At 38.1% G+C, this 21155-nt stretch overlaps 1 protein-coding gene across 1 annotated transcript in view; it reads left to right on the top strand.

Moving 5' to 3' along the window:
- Nucleotides 1–21155, top strand: part of agbl4 (AGBL carboxypeptidase 4) — a 281454-nt gene that overhangs the window by 13620 nt on the left and 246679 nt on the right. The window contains exon 3 of the mRNA XM_086161185.1: nt 11460–11584. Within this exon, the coding sequence (XP_086017311.1) occupies nt 11460–11584 (125 nt within the window). The remainder of the gene's footprint in view (nt 1–11459; nt 11585–21155) is intronic.

The following is a 21155-nucleotide window of genomic DNA, read 5'->3' as shown; positions in this document are numbered from 1 at the left end:
GGTAGTAGCATTGGCAAACATATGGGGCATGATAGTTTGGAAAATACAGGACTGCAGAGCGGCAGACCAGTCAGGGTGACCATGTCTGCTACTGAAGGCAGCCATTACAGTCACCTGAGCAAGGAAAGAAGACATACTGAATGATGAACCATATGGATGGCAAGTTGTGTGTGTGCAGCTTGTCTGGGGAAAAGATTGTACAAGGATGCTTGATAAGAAGAAGCAAGCTGGTGGAGGACTTGTGATGCTTTGATCAAGAGTTAGCATGAAAACCTAGGGGTCTGCACGGCACTTTTATGTATACTGTCTACGTAAATACTGTAGCCTAAATGAGTATACTCTTTCATGGAAATATTTATGAATTAAGCCGCAAGTGCTTTGTCACACTACAAAAATGGTTTGGAATTCAAAAAACATTGATGCATTCCTGCTGATCACCTCACCTCCAACACCATCAATCTCAAAATAATATTTATAAAAAATGCTGGAGGAACTAGTTCAAGCCATGTAAACTTTACTCGGCATCTCACAGGACTCCTGTCTGTCTTTATGCCACCTACCAAAGCAGATCTTTGTCCATACCATTTCACTTATCAAGGCTGTTTGGCAAAAAAAGATGACCGACACAATAAATTAAATAGATGATTGGTTTATGTAACACTTGAATAAATAATAAAACATACTAGTTTTTGTCCAGAGAAGGGATTTTGTTCCAAAATACATTTAAGAGCTTCCTTGGATTCAATTATTCAAACTGTATAATGTGTCCATTGAAAAACACCTTTGTTGGTCTTCTTTTATTTCAAAAAGATACTCAGTTTTGAATCTCATGGCCCTCATTAATTCTTAATCTATTTACAACCACTTATTTCCTCTGCATCCTGTTACACTTTTGTTTTTTTTACACTTTTGCCAGATTAATTCTCTCTAATTCTGATTTGCTGAGATTATTAATGGCTGATCTTACTTATTGGAGGGATACAAATGTTTTCTGAATCATATTAGAAGCTTGTCATGACACTGGAATACACTGATCTGAGCTCAACATTAGCTTGACTGTGCAAGTCATGAATGGAATTACATATGCCTAAATGACTCTTGAGTTTTGGACAATATCAATCATTGTTAGATATTGATACATTTACCCAAAGGAGGCACAGTTTTGACCACTTAAATATTGAAGAATACCAAGCCCAGTTGCTACAAGAAAGAAATTTTGACAAGAAAAAAAAAGTCCCATAGTTAGTAAATAGTATTTACTTTATATTGTAGTTTCTTACTTTTTTCAACAGCCCACAGAACATGTCTGACAAGCAATGCACCAGGCACAAACCTCTGTTTCGCTACCATGATGTCTCATGGACATGACAAGAGTACTTCAGTAGTTACCTTAGAGAGCGAAAAAAATATATCAGTTGTGTTGCATGAAATGCAGCACAAATAAAACCAACTGATAATCCTGTCTGACATTCTGGGTTGCTGCATTTTATCATGTCTAATCATTAAGTGAACACATTGGCGTAGTTGGGCTGGTCAGGGATGCTTCCTCTGCCAGAAAAAGGAACAAACAACGTCCGTGTTTTGAATGGTAATTGTTGATCGTATACAGTAGATATGAGTTAACATATGAGACCCAGGTAATAATTCATTTTCTCAAAATGTCAGCAAAGGCTAGCAGCAGAAAGCTGTTTGTAACATGTAACTTCTTCTCTTTTTGGCTTTACCCCACAGGAAATCAACCGTCTCCATCCAACCCTATTCTCTGTATCCTCTTCTCTCACACCAACGACCTTCATATCCTCTCTCACAACACCCATCAATCTTCGCTTTGGTCTTCCTCTTAGACATCCTGCCTGGGAGCTCCAATTCCAGTATCTGTCTACCAATATAGTCTCTATCCCTCCCCTGTACATGGCCGAACCATCTCAGCCTGGCTTCTCTGACCTTCTCTCCAAAACATCTAACACGTGCTGTTCCTCTGATAAACTCGGGTTGCTCTCATTGACCCACATATACTCTGTCTTGCTGCGACTAACCTTCAAACCTCCTCCATCCTTTCCAGAACATTCCTCCACCTCTCAAGATTTTCCTCAACCTGTTCTCTGCTCTCACTACAGATCACAATGTCATCTGTAAACATCATGGTCCATGAGATTTGCATCTAACCTCATCTATCAACCTGTCCATCACCACTCAGAGCTGATCCCTAATGAAGCCCCACCTCCACCTTGAACTTCTCTGTTACCCCTACAGCACACATCACCACTGTCTTACAGCTAGCATACATGTCCTGCACCAGTCTTCCTCATACAATACCAGAGGCCCTCTCTTGGCAACCTGTGCATATGCTTTTTCTGGATCTACAAAAACGCAATCCAGCACCCTCTGGCCTTCTCTGTATTTCTCTATTATTCCCAAGGCAAATACTGCATCTGTAGTACTCTTTCTAGGCATCTTCAATGCCTTCCTCACTTCACTTTTACTAATCTCTGCTACTTTGTGGTCTACAGTAGTCACCTTTTCTACACTCCCATCTCTCTAATTTTCCTCATTCATCAGCTCTTCAAAGTACTCTTTCCTGTCAGCGTCCCAATATTCAAAGTCCTTACTCTCAGTCCCAGACTCTTGCCTTTCCTCTTCTCTCTCTGCTTCCGAACACGCCTTCCTTCTCTCCTCTTCAACCCAAGGTAGCCCAATTTCCGCAGTTACCAATAACCTACAGGGTACCAGCGATTGTCAGCTCGGGCTTCGACCGATCCGTTATGAGATTATTAGGTTTGATTTCCATGTTTAGTTTTCGGGAAAGTTTTTATGCCACATGCCCTTCCTGATTCAACCTTCTGCATTTATCCGGGCTTGGGAGCGGCTCAGGGAGACATTGGCCTGTGCCCCCCCACGGCTGGCTCAGGGAGACACTGGCCCGTGCCGCCCTGAGGCTGCATTAACAGCTAACTATAAGATATGAAAAAGGTTGACAGGTAGAATATACACATTTAATTAAATAAACGTAACCTGTTTGTTGTATACAATTGGAATTATTTTCATTTTCAATTCATTGTTTTAATTTTTTATGATGTGGTGTGAATCTCCTGTGCTTTTAAAACTCCAGCTTTAGGCTGTTTTTATGTTGTGAGTGAAAATGACTGCAACTAGATTTCAGCATTGCACAAGCGGTGCTTTTGCACAAGGTTATTCATCCAATAATTAATTCCCAACAATTCTTGATGCCATAAACACTGTTTCAAAGCAGATGTCTCATTTTTCATCCTAGACAGGGCTGTACTGTTTGTGAAAACAGTAAGGATTTGTAATGCTTTACCAGTTCATGTTTTTCAAGCTGCCTCTATTTATTCTGCTGATTTATGTAGAAAACCTCTCTGAGAGATGAGGTTTATTGATGTGCCAGGGTTTGTTTGATAACAGAAATTCATGTATAGAATATGCTCATACAGTGAAGGGTGACAAGAGCAGAATTTTGATAGAATATATTTTGGTCTAAATCCAGACAGTTATCTTGTAGGTCTGCTGCTCAAAGTAAACAGTATTGAAATTCATTCTTTGAGGGTGAGTAGTGTTATCAGGATTCTACTCCATGGATGTTTCATATATTTAATGGTGAACACAATAGGACATGTGCTCATGTGTTCTTAAGAGGACTAAAAATATGAGTCCTAGATTATAATACTAAGTAGTCATGTTTAGCATAATTCAAAATTGTGAAAGTAACTTTGTTTTGAAAAAGCCCTGCTAACTAGCTGCAGTGGCTCATCTTTGAATAACTCTGATTATTGACACATTTTTCCTGTGGGTGTGCATGTGTGTGTACACATACATATCAAATATTGACCAATCCACAAGATTGGGCTGATCCATCAAAAATAAGTCCTAAAATCCTGGCCAAATACTGGCACTAGGTCAATTCGTTGCTGTTTCACATGAGCTCTACACCATCTAAAGCACACTGGTCTATGTCGAGGTGATCTGCTCACTCATTACTGCTACAGTAATACCTGATAAAAAAATCTTAATATGATTAATAAGAATATTCTTTTCTGATCTAACAGTTATTGGCCAGTAATTTTTCCCCTCCCTTGTTTCCCTTCCTGCATCAGTTCCCTGTGTTCCTAAACTCATTACAGAGCAATCAGCCCCAGGCATTGAAGTGTGCACCCAGAGGGAGCAATAACTGTAAATAAACACTACTGCAGCCTCTCTGATAACATGTTACCCAGATGATAACAGCCCTTCTTAGCAGGCCTGTTGACCTTCTCCTTGCCTTAGGCTTGCCAAGGACTCCTCAGCTCCCTAAGCTTTTATCTCCACACTTTCCTCAACCATTGGAGCTGCTGGAAAATACTACAGAGGAAGAGGGGAACGGACGGATGGAGTTACATCAAGTTAGAGATGAGAAAAAATAAAGAGATGGGAGAGTGTGCTTGCAAAAGATGACATAAGACAAGATAGTACAACAAAGAGCAGACCCGAGCAGTGGCTCCCCTGCCAAAGCTGCTTCCTCCTTGGACTGCCTTGAGTTTTTATAGGGCTCTAAATAATTAACTTGTTAAAAGATAGCATTGGGAATGGGAAATTGCTTGTATTTACTGTGACTACTAACAAAGTGTGCACACACATACATATGAAAGAAGACAAAGACAGAGAAAGAGAGAGACGTTTGATTGGATGAAGGAAAGATCTTCACAATGTGAAAGCTCAAGCGTTACATTAGAGAGCTGACAAGATCACCTCACCTTCTGTTCTCTATGTTTTTGACTTAGTAAACAGATGACAGAAATGATTGCAATTTCTCACAGTTCATTCCTTTGTACTAATGCGAAATGTATGGCGGTGGTATGTCCAGAGCTGTAGGGCTAAAGAACTGTCTGGATGAGATTGATAATACAATTAAGCCCATCCCAATATGAGTGCATCACTATGACCCATTACTACACCAACCACTTCTGATGGAGCATACTAGTTTACCTCCAGGCCGTTTTAGAAGGAAAAAATACAATTATAAAAGGATGGGTTCTCTTTTGAATGTGAAGCCAGGCCTGTACATCATCAGATATGTGTGGGTAGCTTGCATATCTCACTTTTGTCCTCAGGCCCAGCTTTCTTCATCTATATTGAAACGAGGAACACACTGGAGCATGGACAGGCTCGTAACAATGTGTTTTTTTTTTTTTTTTGATTGTCCTTCCTTACTATCTACTCTTATCTGGTTTTTGTTGGACATATTATTTTCACAACAATTTCCATGTTTACCAGTTTACAATTGTGTGTTTGTGCACGTGTCTTGTATGCACATGGCTGAAGGCTGAAACATTCTGTCCGCCTTTGTTAATTTTAGATTTCTGCTGGAGACCAAAAATTGTTTTGGCCTGACTTAGAACTTATATGAAGGAAGAAATTCTTGATGCCGCTATGAGAGTTGGATAAATGTAAACAAACAACATGTTGCTTCCAAATACTGTTGGAAATCCAGCCGTAATTCACAACTTTTCAGATATAGATTTAGGTGCGTTTTTGTTAATTTTTCAAAATAAGTAACCAAACCAGGCTTCTCGATCCAGTCTGTGGTGGCAGTCATCTCATAGTTACAATAATGCATCAGACGTTCCCGTTACTCATTGGTTATGGCACAGTCCTCATATCAAACCCACCGTAACGGAGATAATTGGTTGTGATTGGCCCTAAATTTGGTTGTGATTGGCCCTAAACCACTGGAAATTGGAATGAAGGGGATGGAGTGGGGAAGGGGAGGTGCAGATGAATCTGCAAAGTGAAATTAAAAATTAAGCTCAGCAGAGTCATCTTATTGCTTGAATTTATATGACGCTAAAATATATATTTAGAACTATTCTGCTTATAGATTGATTTGAGGCTTTAAATGCTGTTTTTGTAAAATTATCAAAATAATCTTTTTTTTTTTTTTTTGAATAGTTTTTGAATAGAAATGTCTGCAGAATCAGGACTGGAGGTACACACACACACACACACACACACACACTCACAGACACACACACACACACACTCACACACCCTACCTTGTTGCTAAACAGATTGAATTTTGGTATACCTGTTAGGTAGTTAGTTTGTAGAAACTCGGAGGTGACCTCCAATATTGCCTACAGATGATGTGATAAGGCATCAGGGGAGACGGCAGGCTTTAGGAAGTCATGAGGCAGGAGATTGATGTTGCCTCAGTGACAACTTGCATTTCAAAGAGAGAGAGAGAGAGAGAGAGAGAGAGGGAGAGGGAGAAAGTGGGAGAAGTAAAGAGATGTTTAGCTGCAGGACTAAACAGAAACCCCTATACTATGGCTGATGCTGCTGGCTGAAATCAATTCTATCTTTATCAGTCCCCCTTGTCTGTGTCCAAGAATCTTACCCACACTGCAGAGGAGCCGCTTGGGAAACTGATGTGTTTTCCAATAATGAAATAGAACACAGTAAAAGTAAGTTTAGAAAGGTGCCTGGCTGGACTCCCTGAGCAGTACAGCACACTTTTAATCTCAAGTCTGATGTTTGAACACAAAAGTGGCCTTGTCTATGCCAGGTAAAAGAAACTGAGGAAGAAAGGTATTTTGTATGTGTCTGTCTGGGGCAACTATGTTTCAAATTTCCCTCATGTATTACATAATACTGCAGAAGCTTAATCTATTTGTATAATTCTTTATGCTTTCATATTAAAAAAGATATACCATTAATAGATATTTCGTCTCATAGGTTCTGTGTGGGGAAAAGACAATACATTTAAGTCAGCCAGCCCACACGTCTGCAAAGGAGGAAAGGTTGTTGAAACACAGTCTATTTTATTTTGAAACAACCGCCTATTACCATTGTAATGGCTGGCTCTGTGAGTGAGTTCCACCACAGGCCTTAGGCAGGCAAGGCTTGCTGCTGCTGTATCCATCTGCATGGCAGAAACTATCCATCCAACGGATAGCTACAGGCTGCATGCCGGCCCATTGTGTGGGCTGAGCACTGTGACTGCTCCCTCTTGTACCTCCGTAATGGGATTACATTAGCCAGGTTCTTCTGCTCCCTCTCCAGCTACTTCAGCAACCCATCCATGGTCTCTCTCGCTCTCTCTCTCTCTCTCGCTCTCTCTCTCTCTCTTTCCCTCTCTCTCTCTTTCTCTCTTTCGCTTTCCCTCTCACTGGTAGCCCGCTGATGACTGACAGATTCTCCTCTTGGAAACCTCACATTATTGCCATATTTACTTGCCTGAGGCCCAAATTATTGTATTGTTAGAAGTTGCACTGACCTGACACTTTTATTCAGGATGGTGCACTGTAGTGGAATTGTAAAATATTATGTAACATCCACATGCTTTTGAAAAAAATCCAGTCACTGTATTTTACCAATTTTTCCTGCATGTCTGAGATTGAGTATGAGGGAAGAATTTTCTCAAAGAAAAAGTTAAAACTTTGTTCAGAAACTTCAAACAGTTAGTGGTGTGATGTGACACCATAGCTAACCTTTTAGAAAAGAATTTCCAAACCTAAATGCTTTATTGTTTATCCCATTGATAAAAATTGATATTCAACATAGTTTGCCAAGAAACCAATGATAAACTATGGAGAAATTGTTTTCAAGAAGATTCATCTCATGATGTTTTGATCATATGTCCTCTTTTTAATCTCACCTCTTAATGTAATTTTGAACTTTATTTGTAGTATACACTGATTCTCTGCCAAAAAACTCAAATGTGCATTACTCAGGTAAATACAATTTATATTTGCTTTACAACTGTATTACCTCCAGATGGAAATTCATCAAGCAATTCACCATTCATATTTGTCAACAAATACATGATGTTTGATAAAAAAGGTCAGTAAACCAGCTCACCAAAACACATCTAGGCACTATGAAATTGAGGTTCAGTGGCTTCTTCGTGCCATCCCAGGGTGAACATGTGATTCTAACTTTGAAGTAGTTGCCATTTTTCATGTCATGCTTAATAACCCAGTCGCCCATAGCTGCTTTTTATTGCTACCTGTGCTGCAGTGTTCACAAGCAGAAATAGACAGTTATTAGCACAGTCTTCATTGAACTGTCTTTTCAAATGTGCCAATCCAAGCAAAGGGGTTTAGACTTGTTTTTTTTTTCTTTTTTATCTGTCTTTGTGTCATGTACACGTAGTAGACGTTATCTGGTTGAAATGTTTGAAATGTTCTAATATACACCTATCTTATGAATGGGATCAGGTCGGTTTGCATATTGTGAATTAGTCTTTACCAGTTCCTGTTTAATTTGATTAGTTAGATGTATTAACAAAAACCCTTGTAAACATTTCTGTAAACATTTGGTTATTTACAACAAAATAATGCGTATGTTTTGGTCATACTCTACATCAGAACACTCTCCTGCATGGCTTCTTATAAGAATTACAGCCAAGTAACTCACAGGGAACAATGCATTGTATTTTTAGCATGAAGTATCTGAGGAATTTTACCAACTTCTTAGCTTAAGTTCAATGATCATGAAAAAGTGCCATGCTTCCATTCAAAACTCTGAGCCCTGTTTTCATCATTATTCAGTGCTTTGTCATTTCCTGTGCAGCTTAATACATTGAAAAGAAACTGTGATTTGTCTGATAAATCGCAAATTGACTCTTTACTGATGATTTGTATCATCAACATTTAAGGGGACAGTCCCAGTAATTACTCTACTATTATGCAGAAAGCAATAAATGACAAGAAATGGGGAGGAAGCAGGTTTCTCAAGTCTGACTGAAACGAGATGTTAATTGTGACATTAATGAATCCCAAAGGAATGCTATATGTCTTATAAGCAATTAATGTATTTGGATCCAACAAACAGTAACCTTATCCCAAATTAAATGTGAAAGGTGCAAAGAATACTTGCATTTTCCTTTGTAAATACTGTAGTTCCTTTTAGACTAATAAAAATCAGAAGGAGACCGATGTCGACATGGCTGAATGGGTTGGATATATTGATGCCATACCGGTGAATAGCTTTGATTTTTGTTTAATAGATGATTGATGGGATGAAATACCCATGTGAAACATGTGCTTTGCTGCTGTATAACTACTCTTTTTGTCCGTGTTTATCTTGCTAGCTGCAGCTGTGTCTGATACAACCTACTTCCTACTCGTTGCTTTAACTATTTTTAATGGGTCCCAGTTACACTGCCAAGCAGCCCAAAAGCAAGTGACCCTTCCTTTCACAGTTAGCTAGACCCTTAAAAAGCAACTGTATAGATAAAAAGGATTCATGTAGATCATCATAAAATTGACAGAAATAACATCAAAATACAACTGTGTGTTTTGTATAATCAAAAAAAATTGCATCTGATTGAAATTTCTGAGAACATAAGATCCCAAGAAAAACTAATTTTTACACACACACACACACACACACACACACACACACACACACACACACACACACACACACACACAAAGTATACACTTATTATTATTATTTGATGCCGGTTTATGATCTCTGAAAATTTCAGTCACTGAGATATATTTCTTCTTCCAAATAGGACTGAAGAGTTTGTCTTGCATTGCTAAAAATCCCAAAAAAGAAAACAAAACAGGCTTTATTTATGAGCCAATTCATGAACAAAGAAAATAAGTTCTCATAAAAGTGCTGACCATAAAGGTGTGTGGATAATTTTAAGTAATCAGGCATTTACAGTATAATATATTTTCAAAATAAAATTGTTTGTACTCTTAGCAAAAAAACACATCTCATTGTGTGCCTCTGTGTTTGGAAGAAAGGTGGCATATCTATGGTAAATATCTCCTAAATTCCATAGCTTCTTACAAACAAACGTCTTCTCTAGGATTGGGAAAACAAATATTTGGATTGTCACTGAAAAATGACTTCTAAAGTTTAAATATAAATATTCGCGATGGATTTCTAGCCCTTCCCTTTTTTGGCTGTCTGTTGTGTCCAAGAGGTTGTGACAAGAAGTTATTCTGAAATCTATCTTCGGAGACAAGATGTATGTTTATGTGCACTCATACATTGACACTCATATACTCAGACAGAAAGACAAATGTGTTTTCCTTGGTAATTCCGACATAATGTAGGTCATTTATTAGCTTGTTGACTGGCCTTTTTTCATGTCCCCCAGACCATCCTCTGCCGTTCTGTCATCTGTCTAATCTTATTTTTATTCTCTATATGCATGCTTGGCTGTAGCATCAGCAGTTGAGATGAATGAATGCATGTAGTACATCAGTTACATATTTACACACAGCCAAATCGCAACTCAATCATTCAAAATCCCTCCTGCAGAGGATGTTTTTTCCATTCTGCAACCCCTTTGTGTGGATGAACCATTCTTTTATATCCATGTTGCAACAAAATCTAAATTTTTCGAGAAGCCATTTTGTAACACATCAGTCTAAAAATGTATTTTCTTTGCACATATGGTTCCTGGATATCATATTATAAAATTAAATGTTCAGTGATAGTTAAAGAGCTGTACTTGGCGGGTCTCACTGGCCAAATATATATATAAATGATTTCAGCTGCTTGGGCATCTTCAGTAGAGCATATCAAACTCTGTTGCCTGTGTATCTGTATGTGTGGTAATATTGCTAGTATCTTATTCTTGCAAGTACTTCTGTCCTGTTGAAGAATGAGTGAAGTATGCTCAGATGGTAGTTAGTCCCATCTGTCCATGCTTAGCTCTGTGTGTGTGTGTGTGTGTGTGTGTGTTTGTGTGTGTGTACACTGTTCGTCACGATTGTAACACAATATTTATCTTTTTATGTGGAGTTTGACGTTGAACTAGACTCTTTGAAAACTAGTCTTGTACAATATTGAAGGTCATCATTTGAAATCAAAGCTGATTTTGTGTAATCAGGACAGTATTCAGAATGCTTGTAGTGTCTCTCTTTTCTCTTTGGCTACTGTTTGGTTTAATTCTGAGAATTCTGCATATACCAGAAGAGTCTTCACTACATGTGTCCAAACATAAATTAGAGGATGCAGGCAATGCCTATATTTAGAACAATTGTCAAGCAATTGTCCATTATCCAATCACTTTACAGACAGTTGTGAGAATTGGAAGTAGGAATGAATTCCCAAGGGACTAATTATACTTCCATTGATCATCTGTAACTTTTGCATTGGATAATAGTTCATTATATATCAGCTATGGATGGCTGGAGCATTTCTGTTCTCTCAGACTTAGTGCCCCCTGTGGGAATATTTTTGTTCCATAGCCTAAGTCTTACAACCTCAGAAAAATGTGCAATTGAAATTTTCAAATGGAGCAGCTGAATATCACAAAAAAGCTATGTTGTCTTATACTTTTTATCTTATTATTGATTTTGTGTCTTTCTTTAATGTTGTGAAATCTTTGATACTTTTGTAACGTGTGCATTTGGCAAAAAATGATCCTACACGTTATTTTGCCAGCAGCCAAGCCTGTCTTTAACCTAATTTTCATTTTTTCCCTGCCTCTACAGGAAACCTTGGCCGTGTTGATTACATCAGTGAGTTTGAGTTTGACCTGTTCATTCGCCCTGACACCTGCAACCCTCGATTCAGAGTCTGGTTCAACTTCACTGTGGAGAATGTCCGTGAAACACAGGTCAGTAGAGTTTTGCGGCCTGGTAGCCACATTTATTATCTATCCGTCTATCTATATATCTGTCCATCTACTGTTGGTCAGTTGGTCTGTCTGTCTTGTAATTCAGTTCAAATTACAAATGCTTCACTTTGAAGGTCAGTTCATCTTGTTGAGGATTCTCTTTTATTGGGTATAAAAGTTAGATTAGTATTAGACTAAATAGCACATGCAAAATAATACCAAAAAAATACAAAATGAAAAATCCACATTTAATAATATCCCCAAATTTCTCTGTCCATTTAGACATTTTTGACCACAATATCCTGAGGGATTTTCCTCCATCAGAATAGTCTCAACTCTTTTCTTAGCCTCCTTGGTTGATTCTTTGACTTGTAAACTTGGGCTCTGTGACTAGCTGACAGAGGTGGTCACATGCCACAGAGATACAGCGCATGCGAGAACAGCGAGTGTGGATTTTGGCTTTTGGGAGGAGGAGGGATGAGCTCTTCCATATAAATATAACTTTGCAGTATGTGTAAAACTGAAAGTCTTATCATTAAAGTCTTACTGCTGCTATAAGTTATGTATGCTCATATATGCTGCTGCATATATATTAAGCAAACAAAAATCTGACATTCCACAAATTCAACAGTCATAGTGGAACAGGAGGAAAGATTGACATAGATGTGTTGAAAAAGAAAATATATATATTTAGAGCGATATGGTAACTGGCAGGATAAGGATGAATCCTCAGCATGATGGTGCTGCTGTCTTCCTGTGTGAGTGTCCAACACAGCCTATCTGAGGCTATCAGGCCTATCAGCCAATCTCCCTGCAGTGCTATAGTCAGCACTAATCACATTTTATGGCTCTGAGATGAATGGGAGGCCTCGACTTGGAGCTGAATTGATCCCAGGGCTAGATAGGCCAGCACCAGAAGCCTGCATTACGGGCCAACAGGATATTTGCCGTTATGGCAGAATGACAGAAAAAGGGTGCGGGAGAGGCTGGTAGGAAGTGACTTTGGGGTGGGAATAACACCCGATAAACAGCACTAGATAAATAATTATTATGCAAAAAAAAACACAAGATGTATAGTGGCATTTGCAGGGGCAAGCTTGTGACGAGACTAGACAAACAACCATTTCCATTTTTCTCTACGGTATCTTACAAGCTTCTCTCATAAAACACAATCCAGTGTCTTATCTTTCCAATTTCCTTCTTCAAAAGACCTTGTCTGAATTTAATTTACTCAAGTAAAATGCGGTCAAATGTTGTCTGTATATTTTATTAAGGTATTTTATAACTACAAACACATGTGTAGTGAATATGTTATTAAATTATGACTGTGTGTAGAGTAAGCATAATATACATACACTTATGGTTTACTTCCCAATGGGTGTACTATTGGTATGATATGAGACAAAAACAGAGAAATTAAGCAGATGATAATAGTGTGAGTAAATAAACCAGCTAAGTGCGGCTATGTAGGGAGAAGCTGTTCTATAGAGATATCAGTGTGTTCCAGGGGAGAACTGGGCTGTTGGAGTGTTTCATCCAGCTAAGCCTTGCTAACTCTCAGCCTGAGCCAGGGGAATGGGGAACAGTAAAAGCCCGTGATATTGGAAGTGAGATGGCTATTTTGAAGGAATGTAAGCTGGTGAAACAGATTTGGTCTGCCTCAATCAGCTTAGCAGCTTTGTGGAAATTGGCTTCACCGTAGCACCGGTTATGATGGATGGACGGATGGATGAATGTCTTTTTTCTTGTATGTCCTTTCTTTTTTTGGTTTTCCCAAACCACTCACTTACCTCATAAAGCCCAGACCAATTCTTGTGTTGTTTGCAAGGCCTTGGATAATATGACACTTTTTGACATGATTCGATGCATAGTGTAATTTTGGTGTCTCTTTGCCATTCAGCCGCACCCCCTTGTCTCTGTTTCCAGAGTGATGTTCTTGTAACAAACTCTGTTTTTATTTCAAAATTGCAGCATTTCCCACCTGGTCATCCTTTGCCATCTGGTCCATTATTATGCATCATGCACACTGTAGTTAGTCACTGATGTGTATAGGGTAATTGTACAGTTCATTGTAAGTGATTACAGGCTAAAAATGCCTCAAGATTGTTTAGATTTTGACTAAAATTCATAATTACCACTGAAAACGTACAATTGATTAACTGACAATTGTTGAATCCAATAAGAATAAAAGGAGAATTTCTCTTTTTTGAGCATCTAATGTGGAGTCTAACGTGCTTTTAAGCGAGAAAAGCCAATGCAAAACAGATGTGTACTTTCCCCTGCTGTTTTATACATTGAGAAGACTATGCAATCAGCCCTTTGTTTGCATATCTCTAACAGTGTATAACCTATTTTGGTCGACCCGTATATTCTTCCATGAATACAAATATTTCATTACAAATATATAAAATGTGTGGTGTCCACAACGGTCCAGATTTGGTTGCAGTCATGCACGCTATGCTTGCTAGCATTGTTTTTGATTTTTTTTGCCCCTGTGTATCTTGAAAAATTAGTATGAATGAAATTTGATAATATTAAAAAAGATTGAAAATCATTTACTCATAATTACTAGTTCTTAGTTAAGGATCTTCTAATTGAATAAAAAATAAAATCCAAAAAGATTCAGAATACATACTTTTATTTTTACTTTTACCTTTACTTTTACTTTTACTTATACACACTCATAATAATGTGGCACTTGAGACAGCTCTTCGGTTTGAAAAATGTTTTCGATTCCATCTCTGTTAATGGAAAACATGGTCAATTTTAAGATTGGTAGCAAATACTTGTGTTGTAGTTAAATTTTCTGTTTTCTTCAACCACCTTGAAGCAGCTGGGGCATTACCCATTCAGTTGGCATTTGTGCACTGATGTATACATTAATCTCGGCCTGCATAACTGCACTTACAGATCTTTTACAATGTAGTTCATGATCACACAAGATCACTTTAGCAAACTTAAAAAAAAAAAAGAAAAGTTTTCTTCATTATAGCAGTTTATGGTTATATGATAAATGTACTTGGAATGTGCTGCTGCAGTGATAATTTCTGTATATGATATATTTGTTTTTAACGCTTACTTCAAATATTAGCTCAGTGAAGCTGGTACGATTTATCTGCTTGTTCTCAGAAACATCAGCTGTATTTTATTTTAAATTCTCCATTTTGGTCCTCAAATTGCTTTTTTTTCTCTCATACTGTTATTTACTTTGGTCTTTTACTGGGTCCCTCAGGCTTTACGTTCCTTTCCCTTGGTTCCTGCTTCTCTGAATCATTTGGCTTCGTACTCATTGTCATTTGTTGTGGGAAAAGGTTGCTCTTGATTTGTTCAAGGGGTTGATGCTCAAGATGAAATATCTGCAAAATTTTACCATTCAAAAGAGCTTCTAATTTCAGTATGGTTAATTTTGATGTCACAGCACACATCTGGCTGTATAGGACCAGCAACATTTAAGAAAAAAACTAACATGTTTTCAAGGAAAAACAAATTTACACTGGAGAAGTTGCATTCTTTTTCCAGTGTTACTGAACTAAGTTCCTGCTACCTCTATTTCATTTTAGCCTATGTTATAAGCAGAAACCATTGGATGAGTTGTAATGACAGCCCATAAGTTGATATGCCATTCCATTCTGCTGTAGGGGTGTGCTTGATGTCAGGCTCCGTGAAGGGTACGGCTGTGAGCTATTATCATAGGAGCCTTCAGGGAGCCATTCATAAAAAACAGGCAGTAAAACCTTGCACCGAGCACCTTCAACTCCTCCAACTGCTGCAGGGGTGATTTGTAAGCCTCACTTGTCCCAGGAAAGCGCAGTGTAGGACAGTTATTCACCATAATCAGGGAAGAGGATGAAGTGAAGCAGAATCGGCCTTGTATTAACAAAAATCGCTAAAGAACAATCTTCACTTTTATGTTTGAGACAATGCTTACCTATGTTAATTCATCATCTGAGATGTTATGGAATTTGCCTTCGGTGGTGAGTTGGGTGACACATTATGTTAACCTTCGGAGGGAATATTGATTTCCATTTATGTTGTCAGCCAACTATTTTAAATTAATCTATTGATTTAGATTTATTTTTGTTGAAAATTACCTAAAGATATTACCCAAACTGCATGTTTTGTTTTAGCTAGTTTTGCAATTTGCCGGTTATTTAATGCGAGGAGCAAGACACATCAAAACGTCTAAATTTGATCTGAAAGGCCTTCAGATATCCTCGGCAGAAGGAATTTTGGTGTCTGTCTGTCATCTTTTAGTCGGACAATGAAATATTACTGGGCCAAAAATTTCATATACATAGCATGGTATGGAACAGGTGTCAAGGAAGATTCCATTCAATTTCAGTGTGGATCTGATTTGCTTGGAAGATAGCATATTTCTCTTCTGTTAACTCTGCAACACTGACAAAGGTCAATTTTAAGATTTGTAGAAAATACTTGTGTTGTAGTTACATGTTTTATTTCCTGCAACCATCTTGAAGACGCTAGGGTATTACCTATTCAGTTTGCATTTGTGTACTAATCTATAAATCAATGTTGGCCTGCATAACTGCACTTACAGGTCTTTTACATTGTAGTTCAAGATACATTTTCATCACTTTATCAGACTTAGAATCTGACCAGCAAAATGAAAAGTTTTCTTTATTATAGCAGTTTCTGGTGATGCGATAAAATTGTAATGTGCTGCTGCAGTGTTACATTTCTGCATATGATGTATTTGTTTTTAAGGAATATTGTAAATCTCAGCTCAGAGAAGCTAAGTGAAGTGTAGGTGGATGACGTGAGAAACAGTGGGGTGACTCAAATAGTTGTACAAGTAGTTTTACAGAAAATGATTCAGTGTCCTTTAGGTGATAAGATGAGCCAAACAAAACGACAGCAACAGAGTACAATTCAATAAAACAGTGTTGTTTGAGAGAGTCACCAATGACCTCAGTCAAATTCACAAGGCGTCTTAAAAGAATATAAAACATGAGAGGCTGGAAAAAAATGTTATAATTTTAAATCATCTGTAATGATATCCCCCTTCAAATATTCTAGTTGAAATCTTCTTGTCGTGGCAACTGGACTTGAATTTCTTCACTTGAAGACGTTTCACACCTAATCCGAGAGGGATTACCTGGATTGGAATGTGAAAAGATAAAGCTAAACAAACGAGTGAAACCTGTTGGATCACATGAACTGAAGCATCAAGCACCCTGAGACAAAAACTGATGCACCCCAAGGACAAAACACCCAGGCAAAAAGCTCAAGAATGTGGTGTATGCTATCACTTGCACTGAGGATTGTGATGACGTCTACATTACACCGTCCATTTGTGCTGAGACCAAACAACCTCTAAATTAGCTGTAGTTGTCCAGTCGCCTGGAAGTTTCCCTGACCACCCAGAGCCTTTCTTAACTCCTCCCTGAAAACCATACAACACTCCTCCCTTTTCAGCTTCCACCACTTTGTACTCTGCCCTGCCTCTGTCCTCTTGATCTTCCTTGACACCAGAGTCACCCTACAAACCACCATCCTATGCTGGCTGGCTACATTTTCACCTACAACTACTTTGCGGTCAATGATCTCTTTTAGGTTACCTAGAGGATGTAGTCTACCTGCATGCTCTTACCTCCACTCTTATAAGTTACGCTATGTTCCCGTCTTTTCTGGAAAAAGGTGTTCACTACAGCTGTTTCCATCCTGTTTGCAAAGTCTTCCACCTTCTGTCCCTCTGCATTCCTATTCTGTATACCAAATTTGCCCATCACTTCTTCATCCCCTCTATTGCCTGCACCAACATGCCCATTGAAGTCTGCACCAGTTACCACTCTCTCATCTCTTGAGATATTCTGCATCACTTCATCTAACTCATCTAACTTCATCTAACTCATTCCAGAACTTCTTCTCCTCAAACTCACATCCCACCTGCGGGGCATAACCATTAACAATATTGAGCATCACACCTTCAATTTCCAGTTTCAGACTCATAAGTCTATCTGACATTCTTCTCACCTTCAGAACATTCTTAACAAACTTCTCCTTCACATTAACTCCTACTCCATTTCTCTTCCTGTCAGTACCCTGATATTACATCTTAAAGCCTACTCCTAAGCTTCTAGCCTTACTACCTTTCCACCTGGTCTCCTTGACACACAGTATATCCACCTTCATTCTCTGCATCATGTCAATCAACTGTCTACCTTTTCCTGTCACAGTCCTGATATTCAAAGTCCCTACTCAGTCCCAGACTCTTGCCTTTCCTCTTCATCTTTGCTTTCAAACATGACCCTTAGTAGCTCAATTTCCAATAGTACCCTGTAGGTCACTGGTACCAATGGTGATCGTTGTTTACCTGGGCCTCAACCGATCCGGTATGAGATTATTAGGTTTGATTCGCATGATTGGTTTTGGCAAAAGTTTTACAACGGATGCCCTTCCTGATGCAACGCTCTGCATTTATCCGGGCTTGGGACTGGCTCAAGGAGACACTGGCCCATGCCATCCTGAGGCTGCATTCTTCACCATACCAAGACATTTTGGACAATTCCGTGCTCTCAACTTTGTGGGAACAGTTTTGAAAACCTTCAAGATGAATTTGAGCAGAGACTGAAAAACAGGCCTTCCTGTCCAACATTGGTGTGTGATTATAAATTTGGAAGATTGTTGAGTTTTTTTTTTTTATGAACTCCCAAAGGAAAATTTGTATGATGTTAATCCCTGCTTGAACAAAAAAAAAACAATGAAGCCTGTGCTAATAAATATACAATGACAAATAAATTAATAAAACGAGAAAAAAACGTCAATGACTAGGTCAATATGTGTTCTTGAAAGTAACATAGCAGGCAAACGCAATTGTTTGGCGCTATGTGAAATCATGTTAAGTATCTGGCATGCGCTCTTTCTTTGCTGAGGCTGATGATTACAGGTTACAAGGTTAGTTGAATGACAAAAGTGGTACCTTTTGAAGCATGCAGTTGAATGATTAAACTCAAGTACAGAATACCATTTAAATACTGCATTTACATTAGCATTATCTTATGCAGTCCACCAAGAAGCAAGTAAAGGAGACATTGAGCAAGACACAGTGAGAGAATAGCACAAAGGCAGGGTAATTGATGTGATGCACATTGATTTTTTTTCCCAGATACAAAAGAAAAGGAAGCAAGAAGAGGGTATTGAAGAAATAAAGGGAGTGGTATCTTCATGAGAAATGACAATGACAATGCAATTCATTTTACTCCCATTCTAAAGAGAGTGTGTTGGTTGCAATTCTGTGAAGTTTTCTGGTGGTTGTTTTGTGTAAAATCAATGCAAGTCAGTTCAGTTGAGGTTCTTATCAGGCCCTGCTTCTTTATCACCTCTGGAAAATGTTCTGGGGTGGGAGGCCCGAGACAGCCATGTCTATGGATCCACACATTTAACCTAAAACCTAAAACCCTTCTTCTCTTAGATTCACTGAAATGGGTCAGGATAAGTGTCTCTTGTATCTCTCAAATTTGTCTCCACCTCTTTATCCCATGCACTTGATACATTTTCCATCATCAAGTTTGTGTTTTTATGTTGGGAGAACCATGAAAGAATGTTGCTGAATTACTGCTGGCATAGTATGATTATAATCATGCACTTCAGACAGCTGGTTGGTTGTGGTTTTTCATGGAGACACAATTTGGAACTGGATATATTGCTATTCTGACAATCATTTCCATCTGATGTTGAATCTGACACCAGAACTTGTGTATTAGCTGGTATTTGCGCGTATTATGTATTTTGACAATCACCCTTTTAGACTAACAATTTCTACAAATTGGGGGGAGATTTTCCGTAAATGTAAAGTTAACATATTGCTGACATTATGACTTATCCATAAAACTATTGATCCATATTGGAAGTAAGTTCTTAGCATAAATGGATGGTGGCTAGCCTGTGACCATCCTGTGTCAAGGACAGAAAATTTGTCCTTGACCCTCCTCTTCCCTGCAAATCATATAAAATGTCCACTTTGTGTGGCTATTTTATATAATTTGCAGTTCCCAGTCTTTCCCCTGGGCCTGTGCTGCATTTGGCACAAGGTAGATAGGCACGTGTCCTGTGCTTGTGATCTTTTGCTTTGGAGTTTCATTTTAAGCTTCCCCTCTCTACGGTCTCCAAAGGACACACATTGACATCTGTGTGGGTCTGCCAAAGGGATTTTTTTATGCTCAAATACAGTACACAGACACAGAAAGTTTCAAATCTTACTTTAAAATCCAGACAGGAAGTTCTGGAAAGACTAGAGGCCTCTCAGGGCGTGTAGGGTATCGTAAATGACCTTGGTCTGTTAAGAGGACCTAAGGCATCCTTCCTTATTGTCAAGGCTGATGCTCCCCAGATCACTTCATAATGACATGGACAAAGGATATGACAACAGCACAGAATGGATTTTCAAATTTTCTCCCAGATAGCAAAATGAGTTTTCCCTGGGTTATCTCTGACGCAAGGTTTCTTATCGGAATTCATTTCCTTATTTTTAGATTGATTCACTTTAAAAAGGACGCACACAGCTTAATGGCATGTTTTCAAATAAAGGAGACAGATGATTTATTATACATTTAGATCCTCTATTCAACAATGGAGACTTATGCTTGTATCTCCCAAACGACAGTGCGTAGTGACTTGCAGAGCCAGGAAATGATCGAGCATACCTAAATGTCATGCCACATTTTCTCTTTTGTTATGGTTTTTTCTAGATTCATGTAACAATCTCCAAAAGTGGTCCGCTATAAACATAACTTGGAATAGTTTTGAAAGTAGCAGGACCTATGCTAATCTTGAGTTTAAAATCAACAGTTTATTGCGTATTTGTTTTGCTATTGAAAGTAGTGTGTACTCTTCATATTATCATCATTAAGCCACAGATTTGTATGCAATAATATATGTTGCAAAAATGTACGTTGGATACCTTTTAGAAGGTTTTGGTGTTTTGGCTATGTTTTGGTGGACAAGCAAATTGAGGAATACAACAAATATCTCACTAATGCCTATCTATATATTGTTAATGAATGAGAATGTAGTAGGTCATTTTTGGTTGTCAAGCTCTGTTTGCTTTGACCAAAGATTTCATACAGTGCATTGTTTAGTAATACTATGTTGAAGCTGTACTCTTTATATTTTAAAATATATAAATAAACATAAATAATTAATTGATTGAAACTAGATTAGTAATTTGCAACTGGCTTCATGAAATAAAGGTTATTAATGTACATTAAAAACCTAAATATGTCACCTTGTTCTTGTTTTGGTAAAAATATAAAATGAAATTAAGTAGTACAGGTAAAATATTGCATTAAATTTTTTTTACACTGAATTGAACACCGTAAAGTAGCAATTGTAATTCATTTCTTAGGAAAGCAAAACAACAACCAAACAACAAATCAGACATTACTATATACTTTATATCAGCTTTTAAGGTTCCGATTTAAGTAATCCTTCAATGCATAAGAGGAGAAAGATAAATATTGGCATTCAGAAACAAAAGAAAATGTTCCCTAAACAAGTATATATGCTTTCATACACAATCAATTAACTAACAGCTCAAACAGATTAAAATGGA

The sequence above is a fragment of the Fistularia commersonii genome, chromosome 16 (assembly GCF_037954325.1).
Source record: "Fistularia commersonii isolate RoL2024-O1a breed Wild chromosome 16, RoL_Fcom_v1.0, whole genome shotgun sequence".
In the NCBI taxonomy this organism is placed as follows: Eukaryota; Metazoa; Chordata; class Actinopteri; order Syngnathiformes; family Fistulariidae; genus Fistularia; species Fistularia commersonii.
This window is presented reverse-complemented; position numbering and strand designations above follow the sequence as displayed.